Source organism: Gossypium arboreum, chromosome 5, assembly GCF_025698485.1.
Source record: "Gossypium arboreum isolate Shixiya-1 chromosome 5, ASM2569848v2, whole genome shotgun sequence".
In the NCBI taxonomy this organism is placed as follows: Eukaryota; Viridiplantae; Streptophyta; class Magnoliopsida; order Malvales; family Malvaceae; genus Gossypium; species Gossypium arboreum.
In genome coordinates this window covers 2,790,662-2,809,391 of record NC_069074.1, presented here as the reverse complement: position 1 = coordinate 2,809,391, position 18,730 = coordinate 2,790,662, and the positions used below count along the sequence as shown (strand labels likewise).

The 18,730-nt window shown below is 33.2% G+C and overlaps 2 protein-coding genes across 3 annotated transcripts; one reads left to right on the top strand and one right to left on the bottom strand.

Moving 5' to 3' along the window:
• Window positions 1–2,108: 2,108 nt before the first annotated feature.
• LOC108454193 (casein kinase 1-like protein HD16) lies at window positions 2,109–7,756 on the top strand. 2 transcript variants are annotated; one of them, XM_017752572.2, is made up of 16 exons: window positions 2,109–2,873; window positions 3,163–3,273; window positions 3,352–3,425; window positions 3,539–3,608; window positions 3,695–3,750; window positions 3,834–3,905; window positions 4,107–4,201; window positions 4,291–4,357; window positions 4,485–4,614; window positions 4,694–4,912; window positions 5,878–6,020; window positions 6,102–6,276; window positions 6,456–6,546; window positions 6,641–6,798; window positions 6,896–7,084; window positions 7,167–7,756. In XM_017752572.2, the coding sequence occupies exons 1-16, from the start codon at window positions 2,787–2,789 to the stop codon at window positions 7,224–7,226; spliced, it is 1,797 nt and encodes a 598-aa protein (XP_017608061.1). In that variant the 5' UTR covers window positions 2,109–2,786; the 3' UTR covers window positions 7,227–7,756. The 2 variants fall into 2 exon arrangements, with proteins under 2 accessions (XP_017608061.1, XP_052884008.1); XM_053028048.1 differs by lacking the exon at window positions 2,109–2,873 and adding an exon at window positions 2,887–3,041.
• A 2,805-nt stretch (window positions 7,757–10,561) lies between these two features.
• On the bottom strand, window positions 10,562–13,857 carry LOC108483493 (protein SAWADEE HOMEODOMAIN HOMOLOG 1-like). The gene is made up of 9 exons (XM_017786937.2): window positions 13,347–13,857; window positions 12,734–12,819; window positions 12,561–12,606; window positions 12,317–12,455; window positions 11,726–11,795; window positions 11,518–11,569; window positions 11,147–11,290; window positions 10,936–11,055; window positions 10,562–10,820 (listed from the first exon to the last, which is right to left on the bottom strand). The coding sequence occupies exons 1-9, from the start codon at window positions 13,407–13,409 to the stop codon at window positions 10,767–10,769; spliced, it is 774 nt and encodes a 257-aa protein (XP_017642426.1). The 5' UTR covers window positions 13,410–13,857; the 3' UTR covers window positions 10,562–10,766.
• Between the last annotated feature and the right edge of the window lie 4,873 nt (window positions 13,858–18,730).

The following is an 18,730-nucleotide window of genomic DNA, read 5'->3' as shown; positions in this document are numbered from 1 at the left end:
TATGGTTGTATTTCTGATTTATCCATAAACTATAATTCTTTGTTTGTCTATCCTGATAGAATAAATTCTGTGCAAGACATGTGCTACTTCTGGCTTAGGTAGGCAAAAAGAATATTTCATGTAGCGGATGTATATGACACATGTGAAAACGATACTAAAATTGCTATGGCAGCAAAATGGGCTGTATGATGTGCACTAGGCTTGTTAGGGTAGAAATATTAGTGGCTTAATCCCTGATCGGGTAGAAGAGAGAATTTGGTGAGGGCCAATGTTTTGGCTGAAATAGGGGCTTTGGTAGTGGAATAAAGGGTTGAAGAACTTGGGGATAAGCATATATAGTATGATGTGCTGGACTGCAGATGCAATATGCTCCTTGATTTGATGTTATCTTCTCTGCTTGTACGAGTTTTCTCTATTGATGGATAAAATGTATTACTTTTTAAACATTTGAGTTTGTTTGCGTATTTTGGCAACAGCACATTCGTAGTAGCTCATTTGGTAGTAAGTTCATAATTTCTAAAAATTATCTACATCAATAATGTAAGTATACATAGATTACTATGTAAACTATTATATAAAATTTTACCAATTCTGTTCAATTTTCGTTTCTAAAAAGAAGGAATTGACTGAGATTGATATTCAAGGACCAATGTGATTAAAGAATAAATTAAAATCAAAATGATAAAATATAAATAAATGTCAAGGTGTCTTAATAATTTATACTTTCACGATTAAATTCTATAAGAATAAAACAGCGATTTTATCACGATTAATTTGTTTTATTTGTTTACTTTTGATATTAATAAATGAAAGAGATTTGAATTGGAAAAAGAAACATGTTAAATGGTTGGATGTGTTGGTGAATTTTTATTTTAAATAAATATGATAACTGTCACTATAATAAATTCTATTGTGGTGAGCTGTTTTAATTTGTTGCTCATGTTGATTTATCGTATTTGATTGTGAAATACAATGAAAAACAAAATTTTTACCCTTTATAATTGTGGAGTTTAAAAAATACACAATTAATGTATTAAATATCATTCTTTTATCATAACAAATTATTTTAAATATATTTAAAAGAATGATATATATATACAGTAAAATTTCAAGCCTACAACTTAGACTAGAGGATGTAAAGCCAATAGCGGACCTTGAGTCAAGAGGGTAGGGAAGGTGAAATTCTCCAACAATCTTACATAACCTTTAGACTTTACTCAAACTTTCATTTACGAATACACCAAAACTTTAATATATATATATATATATATATTAATTTTAATATTTCATTTGATCGAAGAAACACCATTTTTAAGATTGAATTGATATTCAAATAATTTAGAGTATTGATTTTCGATTTAATCGATTTCATAAAAAGTTGATTCAATTAATTTGATCATCAATTTAATTAGTTCTATCGATTAGTTTGACTGATTTAATTCGTTAATTCAATTGATTTACGAATAAACTAATCTAATATTTTATTCTAAACTAACATCCCAATCGATTATCGATCCGCTAATACGATTCGATTCGGAAATAATCAACAAATTATATATAAATTAAGATAGGAAAAAAATCAGCCTGCCAAAAAATAAAAAAATAATCAAAATATTAAACTTCATATTAATTCCTTAGAAATAGAGATTTAAAATCAAATTTAAATAAATAAAACCAAACTCAACTTCCATAAAAATTTTTGTCTACACAGATAAACTTATTCTAAAAATTTATAAATATTTTATTAAAATAATATCACGAGTCACTTAACTATAATTTAATTATTAAATTAATAAAATATTGTTTTATTTATAAATTAAATTAAATTATATTTTGATGAGCATGTTTTATCATTTTTATATAATAAAATAATAAAATTTTAATTATAATAACATTTAAATCTAAAGTAAATTAAATTATATTTATGTGATAAAATATGAGATTTGAACTCAAAAATATAGTGCATGGTAAATATATAAACTTTATCACTATAATTAAAATATCAATTAATTTTATTCAAAATTTTAATAAATATTTTATTACATAAATTTTTTTCCATGCGAATTCAAAATTAATTTCATAAGACCAAGCTAGTAATACATAATATTGAAAATTTAAGATGAATTTAAAATCAACAATAGGGGAAAAAAAAAAATCAGGAGGAAGCATTGTCTCTCTAATTTCTCACCTCCATTTCTCTTTGTATCTCACTCTGACCAGGTTGTATCCCATTCCTTTCATTTCCCTCCACAGATCTCCAAAATTTCCATTACCAAACCCCAATTTCACCATCTTTATCTGTTCTAATCAAATAAAATCTTCCTACTCTCTCTAACTCTTATTTTTTTGTTATTGGGTTAATATCCTATCTCTCAAAGCCTGTAATCAAAATTAATCGGCCGATGATTCTAGAACCTTCATGGATCTTCACCAAGCTACTACCCTTTATGGACGAATGTAGTCCCTACGATGCCTGAGCTGCGTAGCCGAGCTCGCAGAGATCGGGCCTCCGTCAACCGTAACCTGAAACCGAATCCGATTGATATTCTCCCGAAACCCTACACCAACACCGGCAAGAAAAAAAGTTCACTGTTCGCACTCGCCAGAGGAGAACCGGACTGGTTAGTAAACAGAAAGACGCGATCGTTGCTGCCACTTGTGATAACAAGATTAAAAGCAACGACAACGAACACAATAATATCGTGAACGGTGCTACGCCTTTTGGAAGAAAAAAAAACGAGGATATTAAAGCCTTAGGGTTTTGAGAAAAAGGTTGCCGAAAAGATATGGACGAGTACGATAGCGGCGGCCTTAACGGCGACAAAGGCCCTGGAGCCGAAGATGAAGGAAGTGCAGCCCCACTTCCCGAGAAGGTGCTTTTATTCAAAGTTTTCTGGACTCTTTTTTGCTTCATTTTACCTTGAGATATCTATTTATGGAGTTCAGTTTTTTTGTTTTTAAAGAAAAAAAATCTGTGCAAAGAGTCTGTAGAAGAGAAAGAAAAAAGAGTCGCGGACCTGATATTTATTGCTTTTGACTTTGTAAGATTGGTTATAGTATCGAGCTTCATTTTACACAATCAGTTACATGAAGGAAGAAGCAGATAATGTTGTTTTATCAGTTTGAAGAAATTATACTTATTCTTTGTTTTTGCTGCAACAGGTTCAGGTAGGTGGTTCTCCCATGTATAGAATAGAAAGGAAACTTGGGAAAGGAGGCTTTGGACAAGTGTATGTTGGTAGACGAATTGGTGCTGGTCCAGGAGCTTTAGAGGTATCAAATTATTTCATTGCATACTCTGAAAATTGTTCATATCTGCAATGTGCTAATTTTGTTATGTTTGAACTTTAGGTTGCTTTAAAATTTGAGCATAGAAGCAGCAAAGGATGTAACTATGGGCCACCATATGAGTGGCAAGTTTACGGGTGAGTTCCCTTCCATCTCATTGTTTAACGGTTTTATATTTGTATCGTAGCCTCATTAATTAGGGTTGCCCGTCATTTGTAATTTTAACTAGGGCTTTAATTTTTTTCTGCAGTGCGCTTGGTGGTAGCCATGGTGTGCCTCGAGTTCATTACAAGGGTCGGCAAGGTGACTACTACGTTATGGTATGTCTTTTGCGGTCTCTAAGTTCAATGATATATATATGTATCAGGTTTTAAAGATGACTGAGATTTTGCAATGTTTTGAACAGGTTATGGATATTCTTGGACCTAGCTTATGGGATGTTTGGAATAACAACTCGCACACGTATGTTCCTTCTCAATTAAATTATTTTCCTTACTTTATTAAGAGATTGACCATTTAATGGTAGCTTTTTCTTCAACTTCCAGGATGTCCATTGAAATGGTTGCATGTATTGCCATTGAGGCCATCTCAATTTTAGAGAAGATGCACTCCAGAGGGTGATTCTTTTTTCTATTTTGCTTGTTCTTTGTTTTTCATTTGGTTTTAAATATGGCAAGAAGATTTGTCTTGTTAGGAAAGTTAAAGTACTTCGATTGATAATGCTGAAGAGGTCTACTAAATCAGTGTATCATTGGCTTTGACTTTTGATCATTGGAAGACATTTGTTGCTATAATGCTGTTGCTTTTGTGTTTTGCAGATATGTGCATGGGGATGTAAAACCGGAGAATTTCTTGCTTGGTCCTCCAGGAACTCTAGATGAGAAAAAACTTTTCCTTGTTGACCTAGGATTAGGTAAGCCATTGGTTTTTTCCTTTTAAGATGTGTTTTATTTCAGATCCAGATCATATTTGACAGTTCTTTTGTCTGTTTGAACTCAACAGCAACCAAGTGGCGGGATAGTTCAAGTGGTCAACATGTTGAGTATGATCAACGTCCAGACGTTTTCAGGTAAAATTAAATGTTGTTATGAAAAATTATGTTTGCATGCTTTTGTTTCCTTCTTTGATTGTACTTTTATTAAATTTCTATATCTATAAGCTTGGGAGTACTTTTTTTTCCTTTTCCTCTACTGCAGGGGAACCGTACGGTATGCTAGTGTTCATGCTCATCTTGGTAGAACTGGTAGCAGGAGAGATGATCTAGAGTCTCTCGCTTACACCCTCATTTTTCTCCTACGTGGTCGGTTACCCTGGCAAGGGTATCAGGTCTGCATTTACTTAATATAAATTTCAGCATTTTGATATTTATTATCTGTCACCTTCTTGATGTGGGTGGTTATTTTAGGGTGAAAACAAAGGATTTCTTGTTTGTAAGAAGAAGATGGCTACATCCCCAGAAACTTTGTGTTGCTTTTGCCCTGCACCTTTCAGACAGTTTGTTGAGCATGTGGTGAATTTGAAGTTTGATGAGGAACCGAATTATGCAAAATACATCTCCCTTTTTGATGGGATTGTTGGTCCAAATCCAGATATTAGGCCAATCAATACTGATGGTGCTCAGAAGGTACTTTTGCTTCTTTTGTCTGCATTATTTGGTAATTACGGATTCAAATAGCGCCGAAATAGTGGTATAGTGGCCACTATTTAGTGGTAGTGCTGCTGGCCGCCACAGCTATCGGAAGAAAAACTGTTGAGTTTAAATCACAACAATTGCGGTGAATAGTGGCCGCAATAATCGGTGTAGCGGTAATAACGACCCGCTATTCCAGTTTTCTGGCTAATTCATAAGTTAAAGAACGATAAAATTAAGAAGAGAGAGAGAGAGAGAGAGAGAGAGAGATCGCTTAACCAGAGGATGGAGAGTAGATGAAGAAGATAGTCAAAGTAAATAATAGATGACTTCAAAAAATAAAGAAATTAATGTTACATAGTTTCACACATTTTAACCTTTAGTCTTTTTAGGCCTTTTAAGTAAGGCGGAAAAAGGAGAAAAAAAAGAGAACAATATGAAGAAAGAAAAGAAAATAGAAAAAAATTATAATATTTATAAATAGTGGTTTTATTTATGTATTTGTGTATATGTTTATTGTAAGGATAGTAGGCATATTTATATTTATAAATATAATATAATATTTTTGAGAACTATTTAAATAATATGAAATTTTAAAAAAATTCACTTCATTTTTATGTGTATTTATTTATTATATAAAAATATTAAATCAATTAAAAAATCATAGAATATATTAAAACATTTTAAAAATGGTTAGAAAATAGCTTTCATGATTGTAATTATAATTTTTAAACTTCACAATAAACTAAGCAAAAAAAAAAATCACAACCGGAATGAGCGTAATGACCGTGATAACCTCCGTTTGACCCACAATTGTGATAAACACGATGCGACCAAAAAAGCAACTGCGGTTGCTACCGCAATTTAAATCCCTATTTTGGTTGGCTTCTCATTGAGAGAAACGTGTCTCAATTGTTGCCTTGTTGGAATTCATTTAACATGTAATTTTTGTCTTGTAGCTTATGTATCAAGTAGGACAAAAGAGAGGCCGGTTAATGATGGAGGAGGACGAGGATGAGCAACCGAAGAAGAAGGTTCGAATGGGAATGCCTGCAACACAATGGATTAGTGTGTATAATGCTCGTAGGCCTATGAAGCAAAGGTATAAATCTTAAAATCACCATCAAGCTTCTGAAGTTCATAAGTAGGAATAGATGTTGCTAATTTTTTTCTCTGGTTGTAGATACCATTACAATGTAGCAGATGTGAGGCTTCCCCAGCATATCGAGAAAGGAAATGAAGATGGGTTATTTATCAGCTGTGTGGCTTCTTGTTCAAACCTATGGGCTCTTATTATGGATGCTGGCACTGGCTTCACTGCTCAAGTTTATGAACTCTCTCCATACTTTCTTCATAAGGTTGCTTGTGTTCTTATTCCCAGAATTATGTCTATTGCATCTACCATATTACATTTCTTGTTAGCTGTATGCTAATTGATATTTGTTCTTAGTTTTGCATGTCAAACATTGTTGTAAATAGGTCTTAATTTCTTGTCTTAGCTCAAACATTAACATACCAATTTTGTAACTTTCTGAAGGAATGGATTATGGAGCAGTGGGAAAAAAATTACTACATCAGTGCAGTTGCAGGAGCTAATAATGGGAGTTCATTAGTTGTAATGTCCAAGGGTTAGTTTAGCAATCCCTAAAGTATCTAAAATGAAATTACAGTATTTTCTATGTTACACAATTTAGCTCATTTCTGTAACTTTATTGAATGTAGGGACCCAGTTTTTGCAGCAATCCTACAAAGTTAGCGATTCATTTCCCTTTAAGTGGATCAACAAAAAATGGAGGGAGGGTTTCTATGTGACTGCCATGGCCACTGCTGGAAGCAGATGGGCAATTGTTATGTCACGCGGTGCTCCATTTTCTGACCAGGTTTTATTGGATTTCCTTCAATGTCTATTCCCTGGCACTTGTGGTAAATGGAAAAACTTGCTGCCTGATAATATGTTTTTGTTGGTGCCGCTTGCAGGTTGTAGAATTAGATTTTCTCTACCCCAGTGAAGGTATTCACCGGAGATGGGATAATGGCTACCGTATCACTTCAACTGCTGCAACCTGGGATCAAGCTGCTTTTGTTCTTAGTGTTCCAAGAAGAAAACCCACAGATGAAACTCAGGAGACCCTTCGAACTTCAGCTTTTCCTAGCACACATGTGAAGGTATTTCATCGAACATTATTCATTAACTGCTTTCATCCTTGTTTCCCAAGTGTAAATGTTTACACACTGTTTTTTTCACCAGGAGAAATGGGCAAAGAATCTGTATATTGCATCAGTTTGTTATGGCCGAACTGTTTCATGATCTGCCAAATGATTTGTTCACATGCCGGTCTTTTTATTTTAACCGTGCATGTGTACGACAAGAGATGGCTCAACTGCTTCAATTTTGGGGGGCGGAACTCTTTAGCTGGAATGATTGATCACAGCATTTTGGAGTTGATGTATGCAAAATTCTACTTTATTGTCATCATCATCTAGCATCTACTAAAACCTGTGCACTGTCATTCATCCAAGTCAAAACTCAAAAGCTTCTGTCGAATTAGATGCAAATGTTCTTACCTTACTTGTATAGTTTTGAAATCATAACTTCTTGGTTGAAGGCAAGTGCAAAGGATAAGTTTTAATTGTTGGTGGTGTTTGAGGCCTTGTTTTCTGGACTAGAGGATCATTATGATCCTTCAGGCTTTCACTTCTATGATGTCTGATTTGAGCCTAAAGAAAGAATGTTACTTGTTTTGTATATTTTGAAGCAGAAGATGTAATAGGATATTGTTATTATTTATTTCTTGCCCTGTAGTTGGTGCGTGTATTCTCATTTCCCTAAAAGCTAAATCCAGTGCATGATCAATCTTAGTATCTCTTAGCTAATGCCTTGCCTTTTTTGCCAAACACCCCGAGTTTTTATTCCATTATTTTTTCCCTTTTTTCCCTTTTTAGCAAACTTTTTTTGCCGAACACCCCAAGTTTGCAAATTATTTTGGTGGATGTTTTCTTCCAATTATCTATTTCTCTCTTTTCTAAGTCGGGATTTCATGCTTTCGTTCCAAGGAGTGATATACCCCTTTCAAAGAAGTCCTACCGTGTCATTACGGATAAAGCATTTGAATATTGAACTTATTACATTTAATGATTGCCTTAGTGGTAAAAATAGTGGCTGATGTAGTCTGATAGTACCATTTGTATTTTAGCTTACAATAGGATCCTTTGCTATGTTGATGCTATACTGTGGATTTTAGACTTTAGATGGTGGTCTGAGGTGATTCTTTGTCTAAGGCTCCAAATGTGAGCCTGTTAGATTCTTTTGTATTATTAACAGAGGTCAAAATCTCAGAAGCAGAAATGCAGCAGAGGCCCTTTTTACATGCCTAAAAGTTTTTGCCAGGCGCCACGAGAACAACCAACGTATGATTTGGTAAGGAGTTTCATTGGTTAATTTGATACATTATGAAACCGGAGATTGATTGCACTATTTTTTGCTTCTGTTTTTGTGCACATTGCCCAGTCTGTTTATTCGCAATATTTTTCCATGTATTTTGCAGGTTTAACTTCAGGTTGATTCATCTTTGATTTCGACAGTCATTTTTTTCTACCCCTAATGTGGTAAACATATCATGTCTTTTTCAGCAATTCATATAAATTATCTATAGTGTGGCAATGACATTATTATTATTATTATTATTATTATTATTATTGTTTAACAGAAAATACATGTGTCCACCCTGCTCCTGGTGATAGTTGGGGCACCAACACTTTTTTATTTAACCTCTGTTCGTTTTGTAAGTTGTGGCATCAAAAGCAGTAAGCAATTTTCTCGAACATGCTGAAAGTTGTTGATATTGCGGTTAAAGAATCTCTCTGGGACTGGAGAGTTTTGTTTTCTTGCTTACGAATAGTTGTCATACAATAAGACAATTTGCTCTTGTGTTCAGTTGCATTTCCGTGCATGTAAGCCCCCGCTAATATAATGGGCTGTTTGAGCAATGGCTATGCGTTACTATTGACTTTTCCCTAGTTTGGGGCAGAAAAATTATCGAGACCTGCTATTTGATCCAAAATGCTTTTGTTAGATATCTAACCGGATGGTAATTGTAATCGAGTATTTCACCTTAATAGTCTTTAACAGGTAGGTAGTATTTGATCATTCCGAGGTTTTGGATTGATTTTGATGAGATTAAAAGTAGCGGTGGTAGTGAAATTAGAACAATTGAAATTAATATTTGAATTTAAATACAGCTATAGCAGTGTATTGACAATAAAATTGATTGTTATAGATATTACTTTAAAAATGTTCTTATAATATAGTAAATAATTAAAATTCATGTCTATATTAAATAATAAAATTTAAATTACAATTATATTTTTAAAATAATAATTAAAAATATTAATATCATATTTATATTAAAAATGTACAAGCATTACATAATTAATACACTTTTTTTAAAGAACATATGTACCTTTTATAATTTTAATTTTAAATTTACATTTATACTTAATATAATATGTTTAACTCGTATAAAATGCATGTATTTATAACTATCAGTTACATCTATAGTTTTATTTTAGATTTATATTAGAGTAAAATAAAAAAGTTAAAAGTGGGAAAAGCATTTTCATCGGAGGAGGGTTTACCCCATTAGACTATCTAAACACCTATACATTTTGAGGAATCTCACCTCGCTAGTGATATGTAAACACCACCAAATCTTTGTTCGAGAGTTGTTTTGGGGTTGAAAATGTATTTTTTTTTCACCAAAAACAATGCCAAACACTTGGCTTTTAAAGTTGAAAATACATTGGAAAAACATTTTTCATTTAAACGCAAAAGTTAGTTTTAGATATTTTTGACTTTTGCATTTCAGTGTAAATTACCAAAATAATTTTATTTGTTTTAACTATTTTAAATGTATTTAAAATTTTAGATTAATTTATATTTTATATATCATTATATTAACTTATTTAAAAATTGTTTATTATTATATTCAAAAATTTAAAATATTTCATGTATAATTAAAATTATAAATAATCTGTTAATTATTAAAAGTATTTAAAATATATACTTTAAGTATAATTTATATTAAATGATTTAAATATTATTTAAATAAATTTATTTTTAATTTACAATATTATGTCTATAATGAACATTTTATCTTCTCAATCACAAATTTTGACAGTAACATTAAATATATTAAATTAACCCACTTTTTACAACACTTTCCAAAAATATTTTTTCCAAACCAAATTTTTTAAAAATAATTTTCAATCACAACAATGTCAAACTGGTCTTTAGAGAGGTGAGTTTTTATCTTACAAGATGTGAAACACAGCTTCAGTGAAATCCAAAGGGAAAACTTGGTTTTGTGGGGTTTCAGTATGAGAAATGATTTTAAAGATTTTTGCTCAAGTGTGTTGGACGTACTAATGGCGTAACTGGTCAAGGCATCTAACGTTATGATTTAAGTATAAGTTGCGTCATTGTCATTTGTCCCCTACAAGTTTCCCTTAATGAGATGAAAATGTTGTTGCCAACAGCTGGTTACTTCGCACTTTTGAGGCATCGAAATCCTTTTAAATCTAGTTGGTTATGGTGATTAATACACGGGAACCAATTTTAAGAAGAAAGCTGTGATTTTTTACCTGTTTTATATGCATATTCCAACATGAAAACACTGTTTAAACTGTATTACTGTACCAAAGACAACCATACATAATGGAGATAATTTCCCGTTGGTTCAATTATGCTGACGGTAACCAATTTACATCCTCATAATTCTATTGTTCAGAAAATCACAATTAAAACTGCAAAATGGTGATTGGAAGAGAAGATCAAGAAGCATTCTGCTAATTATCTACTTTGTTGGCCTGGAATATAACATAGTCTCCTCAATCGAACTCTTTCCTGGCAAAGAACGAACCTAGAAAGATCAGTATCTGCAGCTTTAAAGGAAATACTTGATACTCTTTAGATGTAGCTGGTATCTAAAGAAGAGTTGACAAAAAGATAAGATGCTTACCTCGGAGTTGTCATGATTATATCGGATCAAAAAGAGACACCTACAACCTCGTATGTCATGCGTTTTCCGTTCAATCTTCACGACATGAGCATCATAGTAAATTGATTGGTCTCTTCTCTCCTAAGTTCACGCCAAAAATGCAAATTAAGTAACAATGGGTTGGAAGATTATTGACAAATTTAAGAATAATGAGTACATATCTATAAGTCACCTGCAAGCACAATACGAGATCTCCAATGGTCACCTTATTACATTCAGAATGCTCAAATGGGATGGATCGCTCTCGTACCGCCTTTTTAACATTAACCCATTCATCATCTTCAGCCCCAAATCCCACAAATCTAACACGAACTTCCTTTAACAAACAATATATTTTATCAAATGACTTAAAATACGAATATAACAAACTCTTAAGAACTTTTTGCTTTTTTAAACTAAAATCACCCTGTTAATACTTACTGCCTACACATGAATTTGACTCCATGGGTCAGTATGTTTGAAAACAACTGTGACTACGTAATTATTAGCTCGGGGTGAGCATCAGCTATACAGTGAGTGCAATAGTATGATTTAGATACTTACAGCTTCACCCGAACTTAAAAACCGGTGAGTGAGAAACATATCAACATCATACCTGTGCATCAAAATAAACTCAGTCCAATATGAGCAAGTTCAAACACAAGACTTCCATGACATAACAGAATAAATGCAAGTATATTCCAACTGTTGTTTTTTCTACATAGAAAAGCCTAACGATTACTAATGGATTAATATATATTCATTTACTTACCATGCTCCATCTTTAGATGACTTTGCCTCGAATTTTAGTTCTGACAGATCAGGGATCTTTCCTCCCATTCCTGAAACCATTCCCAGAAAGAGGCAGGTAAGTTAGCAAAGGCAGAACATACTTTTCTCTAGAACATAGAAGGTGGTTCGGTTCTATAGTTATTTGTTAAGTCATTGTTTCTAGATCACAAAGCAGAGGCAGCTATGACCAAGAAAACCGTATGAGATTTCTGCACCAGTCAATATGAACAGTAGTGAGTTCATGCCTGTACTGGTAAAATTTTTACCTTGCAAGTAAAAGTAATCGTCAGGCCTGTTGCTCAAAGAGAGACAAAGGTGCAAATTTGTGATTATAATAGTGACATAGGCCAAACTGACTAAGAATAAATCTTAAGATTGTGTGGACAATTAGTTTATATAACATTTTGTGCAAAAACAAAGGCCTGGAGCCATATCCTCAATGTTTAAATAGCTTTCATGTTCCCGAAATGAGGTAGCAAATTGAACTAAAACCCGTATTACAACAACCGGATTTCTAAATCTCTCCGAACTTTGCCCATTTCCGTTTTTAAATTCCAAATAGGACACACACCTCTAAGACTTTGAGAACCTTGATGTCCATTGTGTAGAGGGCAAGTTTCAGGTATTGGGGACTGATCTTTGGGTGTATCAGTGAAGGAAGGAGCTTTGGATGTGCTTTCTTTCTGCCTAGCTGCAAACCAGCTTTGTACCTGAGAAACAATAAGGAAATAAGTGATCACATTCATAGGAGATACCCTAAAGTATGATATTGAAGGAAAAGAGGAGAAATACTAAGTAATGGAGTAAAGAAAGACCTCAGTCCATTTAACAATAGGTTTGCCAGCACGAGCTGAGGATGCACTGCAAAGACAGCATTCATCTAAGTCCAGGCTAATTCATTTGGTTAATATCAAAGGGTGCAAAGGATAGAGAGAAGAAAGGGAGGGGGAGAAGAACTATAAAGAAAAATACATGAAATGCAACTAACCTAAAACTTCTTGCAATTTTTTGACAAAATTCCTTACTCTGAATCGGCTCTGTTGATTCGACTAACAATTTCTCCATCTTCTCAATCTGTACATAAAGAGGTAACAGAATAGGCATATATATATATATATATGTTTTATAATCTCATAGCAGAATAGCTTTGTAGAAGGCACAAACTTGAGGAACCCCAACAGAGATTTAGTATAATGAATGCATTGTTTTGCTTATAGCAAAATGACTTAGGGTCAACAACATTGAAACATACACTTACGCTGATCAGAAGCAGAAACAGCACAGTACATCAAAGACAATACATTAAGAAATACAGAAAGCTTTCAATAATATATGTTAAAATTTCATGACACCGTATTTGTTCTATTCCCATAATCTGAGCTAAAATTCTCAACTGTTCATACATAAGAAAACTACTACTCATATTACCACAAGAAAAAAACAACCCGATGATAATTCTTTAAAAGAAAAAAACAATGAATATGAAAGCAAAAAATTAACAGCTAAAACAACACCATTTAATAAGAATCGGAGAAAACTGATAAGTATTCAGATAATGAAATGCCACTTAAAACTTAAAATAAAGAGCCTTTTATTCTGACCTCAGCTTTTGTAAATCCAGAGAAGACCAGTCTCTCCCTCTGTCTTGGGCGTAGACGATCCATCAAACCACTGGTAAAATAGATTTTTTTTAATGAAAAAAGAATGAAACTTTGAAGTCCTCTTCCCTCTATAAAATGGCGGCCACTCAGGAAAGTTTGGGGGGATTAAGGAAGCCCTCAATTTATATAAACCAGAAAAACCCTAATGCCGGAAGTGTTGGAAGTTTTCACAGACTGTGAGTTGATGAACGAAGAGAGAATGCCAGTTTAAGCGCCATTCGACTTTTTGATTCAATTTTATTTATTTATTTATAAATATTTTGTTTACTCCTTTTTTGCTTTGGAGAGGAAACGCTCAACACTTTTGGTTTTGGCTTTTGCTGCGTAGTAGTAGATGAGGAGCTCTGTTTTGCCACACACCTGGTTACCAATATAATGTTTTTATCTAAATTTAATAATTATAGATGATTTATATTCAACTTTAATAATTTAAATTGAATTAATTGATATGATGTATTATTTTTTATTTATTTTTTAAGGCTTGGTATCCATCGGTTTTTGACCCTACTACTGGCTGTAAGAGGCGGGTCATTGTAAGATTAAAGGGTATCCGAGTGGCTTTGGAATGGAGAAGGTAAATCGGCTTCTTGAATTGGAAGCTAATTTTCAAGCTGAATTAGAGAAGGTCCTTGGCCACCAGGAAATCTTGTGGAGACAGATTCGCTTTGGAAGGAGATTGAAATACGATGTTTTTACATAATACTATCTTGACACCTAAAAAGTTTAATCGTATTAATGATATCAATTTATTTAATATAAAATAATGTTATGATGAATAATCCATTATGAATAGTGCTATTGTTTTTTTTAAGTCGGTATCCGCTTCATAATAAATTTCCTCTCCTAGGTGAGTTGGAGGTTGAACAATTAACTCGTCATGTGAAGTATAAAGAAGTGAAATAGGCCTTGTTCAGAATGACTCCATGGAAGGCTCTTGGAGTAGATGGGTTTCAAGCACTTTTTTTTTTTTTAATTCTGATGGGATATTGTTTGTAGGGCCTTCTATTTTTAGGATGGTTAATTAACTCTTCAAGAAAGTATTTTAGAATAATCTTACTTCGGAAGTCTTCAACAAGTAGATTACTTCATTCAATCTTGTCCTATCAATCTCTTTACTGTATTGTGCAAAACTATGATTAAATTAATTATGAATTAGTTTAGACCAATTATATTAAGTTTATTGTTCAGAGTCAAGCTAACTTTGTGGTAGGAAAGAATATTTCAAACAATATTATTATTGCACAGAAAATTATGGACAAAAAGAAAGACAAGATTAATTGGATGGTTATTAAAAATAATTTAGAAAAGGCGTGCAATAGGGTTGGATGAGAATTTATTGAAGATACTTTGATTGAAGCGAAAATGTGGCCTTAGCTTATTCAATTAATTATGCGTTGTATTACTTATTTGATTGAAATATTGAGGACTAGGAGGTTGACGGACGAATTCCAGCCTACTCTTGGGATCCGCCAAGGGGATCCTTTTATCCCCTTATCTATTCATCGTAAGTACGGAGAAACATGGGCATAGTATCACTTCGACTATAGAGGCAAGGGAATGGGATCCGATTCGGCTTGATCGTAGGGGACTATCATTTCGCAGCTTTTTTTTTTTTTTTGATGATCTCATACTTTTCTCAAGAGAGAATTTGAATGAAGCTACTTTGATTAAGAATATTTTGAAATTTTTTTGTAAGTTTTCCGAGCATAAGGTGAATGGTCTAAAGTCGAGTATCTTCTTTTCAGCTAATGTGGAGAACAACTTGTCCGATCAAATTACAAGCTGCGTGGGTTTTAGGAAATTTGACAACTTGGATTTTTATCTGGGTGTTCCTTTGCTTCATAAAAGGGTTTCTTGCTCCACTTACCAGTTTATAGTTGATAAGGTTAAGAGTCGTTTGAATGGGTGGGATGCTATCCTTTTCTCTACGGCAGGGCGAATCAGTCTCGCTAATTGGGTTTTGCTTGCTATCTCAAATTACTTTATGCAGACAACCTTAGTTTCGATTGGATTTGTAAAGAAATTGAGAAGTTAGTGAGATGTTTTATTTGTAAAGAAATTGAAAATCCTGTTGTCAGACCGCTCACTAGTGATGGCCTCGGACTACGGAGATTAGTTGAACATAATAAGGCAATGCTTCTGAAAATGGGTACGAAAGCATTTTGGGTGCAAGTGGTTCGGAGCAAATATATGATCAAGGACAGTTGCCCCATAAGAATTGACAAGGCTAACCGTTCTTCCTTCTGGCGTTCCTTGTCTAAGATTTGGCCAATAGTTCTTGAGAACCTCTTATGGTCCATTGGTGATGGTGAGTAGGTTCGACTTTGGCTTGACAGATGAATTCTTGACTTGGGTCCGTTGAGAGACTATTGTACGAGTTTTGTCAGTACCGATGAGGGGGTGATAGCTAATTAGATGGTGACTGATAATGGGGACTGGGATTGGGACTTTCTGAGACAGGTTTTTGATCAATCAACTCTATTGAGTATTGCGGCTTCGAGTTATAAAATGACGATGAATGCAACATGGGACCCTTCTGATGTGTCTTGGCAGAATAGTTAGGGGTAGCCTCGGCTGGAGGCCTTGTTCGAGATAGCAATGGGAATTGGATATGTAGTTTTAATCGCTTGATTGGCATATGCTCTCCATTGCAAACTGAGTTGTGGAGAGTTCTTGAAGGGTTACGAGTGGCGTAGCAAAAGGGCTGCGTCGAGTGATTATTGAGTGCGACAATGCATCAGTGGTTAAGCTGTTGAAGGACTCGAATTTACAGCTTCATGGTATTCCACTGGTTCGGCAAATTAAACTTTGCTTCTCCTGGCCGTGGGAACTGAACATAGTGCATGTTACACGCGAGGCAAACTGTTCTGCAGATTTTATGGCTAAGTTGGGTTTTAATCAACCTCTTGGCTTTGTTTGGTTCGAATGATGCCGCCTGCAATTCAAGTTCTGCTAGAAAGAGATAAAGTTGCTTATGTTTCTATGATTGAGCTCATTTAGTTAATTTGTCTTCTTTTCTATTAAAAAAATTAAAGTTATATATATTTATAAGAAATAAAATGTAATTTCATTATTATATTACTATATATTTTTAAAAATTAAATAAAAATTTTATTATTTTTAGGTTAAATTATAATTTTCATGTATTATCATAAAATTTTATAGATTTTAAGAGAGTTAAAATGTAAATTTCCTATTTTAAGTTGCCTTTGTCTCTTATTAAAAAGAGAGAAATTATCTATTGTGAGAGTCGTAAAAAGGCTGCCAAGGTTGAATTGGGAGATTAAAGTTATTCAAGTTTATGAGGAGGGTAATAAAGTAACTAATGGATTGGTGGCAATAGGATTTTCATGAGCATCTGACGTTCACAAGTTTTCATAATCTCTGAATGAACTTTATCGATTAATTAAAGATAATTTTAATAACATTGATATACATAAAATTATTGTAATTTAATTTCTGTTGAGTTTTTTCTATAAAAGATAAAATATATAATTATCAATAAAATATAATTAAAAAACTAAAATTCTGTTTTTATTTTAATGATAAATAAGTTACTTATGGAGAATAATAAATCAAGACTTCGGATCCGCCACAGTTTTCCAACTTAAAATTTCAATTGGCTTGAGTTCTTTTTATTTGGGCCTTGGTCCATAATTATATATCATTGAAAGATTTTCTTTTTTATAATTTGTTTCCATTAAAAATAAACATTTTCAGTTTCATAATTTTAACAAAAATAGATGATACTGATTAAAAAAAAAAACGAAATTAAATAATGTTGATCCTGTGACTGTTGCTATAAGCAAAAAGTTTGGAACTTCACTGCATGCAACAAATTTAAGGATTAGATTTTTGCATGGCATCTCTCACAGATTTCACATTAGCTTTATGTTAATCGTGTTCTTAATGTATTTTTAAAATTTAATTAAAATATTTATTGTTATTAATTTGTTAAACATGATAATTATTAAATGTTGTGACATTTCATATGTTAAACAAATATATCATTATAATTATTAAAATTAAGAATACTCTTAAACACTTGTTTTTTCATAGTGCTTGAAATAAAACACTACTTGCATAAGGTTACGTGTTGCATGAGATTTGTTTTGGACATGTGAAAGTGAGGGGAAAGTAAGTTATGTGGTGTCGAAGTCCGCATATTAGAGAGAAAAGAGTAGAGTAACAGCTAAACGTAGACGATCATGAGAATAGAAAAAAATACTTAAGATTATACCTGATTTTGGAATGTTAATCTAATGCTTAAGGAAGTATGTGGATTGACTAATTCCTTTTGTTCTTAGTTGATAATTTAGACAAGACAATGTGCATCCTTAATGGTGCGACAATTTTTGGTGTGCATCTTTAGCAGTGTGTTTGTTTTTATCTGCTGCAATGGTTGGAGGTTGAAAGCTACGACTTAATACCTATTTTTTTGGTTTTCATATACATGATTTATAATAGGATTAGTATTTGATACAAATTAATTTCACAAATAAGATTCAATTATGGTCACATATTTTAATTTTTTTTTTATTTTTTTTACACTGGTAAAAGATTAATTTCGCACCATTGGGTTTATGTTGGAACTCTAGTGGTGCTAACGACCTGTCTCTTAGGATGCTTGCTGGTTATTGCTGATGTTTCCAGTCTTTGGGTGTTTTGGTGCGTGTGAGTGCAATGGTATTGTTTCAAATTGGTGTCTTTTGCGGCTTTTCCGGTTACTTGCAAGCGTGGTTTCGAGTCTTTTGTTGGTGATATGGTTGTCTTCTTACCATTCCTTCTAATGAAGTAATTCATTCTTTCAAGAACGATTCCAATTTTTATGTCTTGGAAAGGCAGCGCTATCCTTGGAGTCCTTGACTTTCATCAGGATGCTTGGTTTCAACGAAAGGACTGAACCCGGAGTGGGAGTCTTATCGGGAGTGACAGGAAATTTGTTGAAAATTGGCCTACCATGCTGCTGTAATATCTCCGGATGAAGTGCATGCAGCTTGCAAACATGCTGCAACACAAATGTTACAAGGCTATTTAACTGTAATATTTCCGGATGAAGTACGTGCTAGCAATTGTGCATGCTGCAGCATGTATGCTTGCTGTAACATCAATTTTTTTTTTAGTTTCATTGTAATCAACCTAGTTGAAAATGAACAAGCTGATGACATCTTGATATGTTTAGGTGTTGAATGACTAGGTTAGGTGGTTGTTTGTATGTACAAGCAATATTTATCAAGTTACCATGCTACTTAATGTTGTTAGGTAATGTTAGGTGATGTAGTTGGCTATAAATGTATTGTTTTTCTTATTGAAAAATTAAGCAA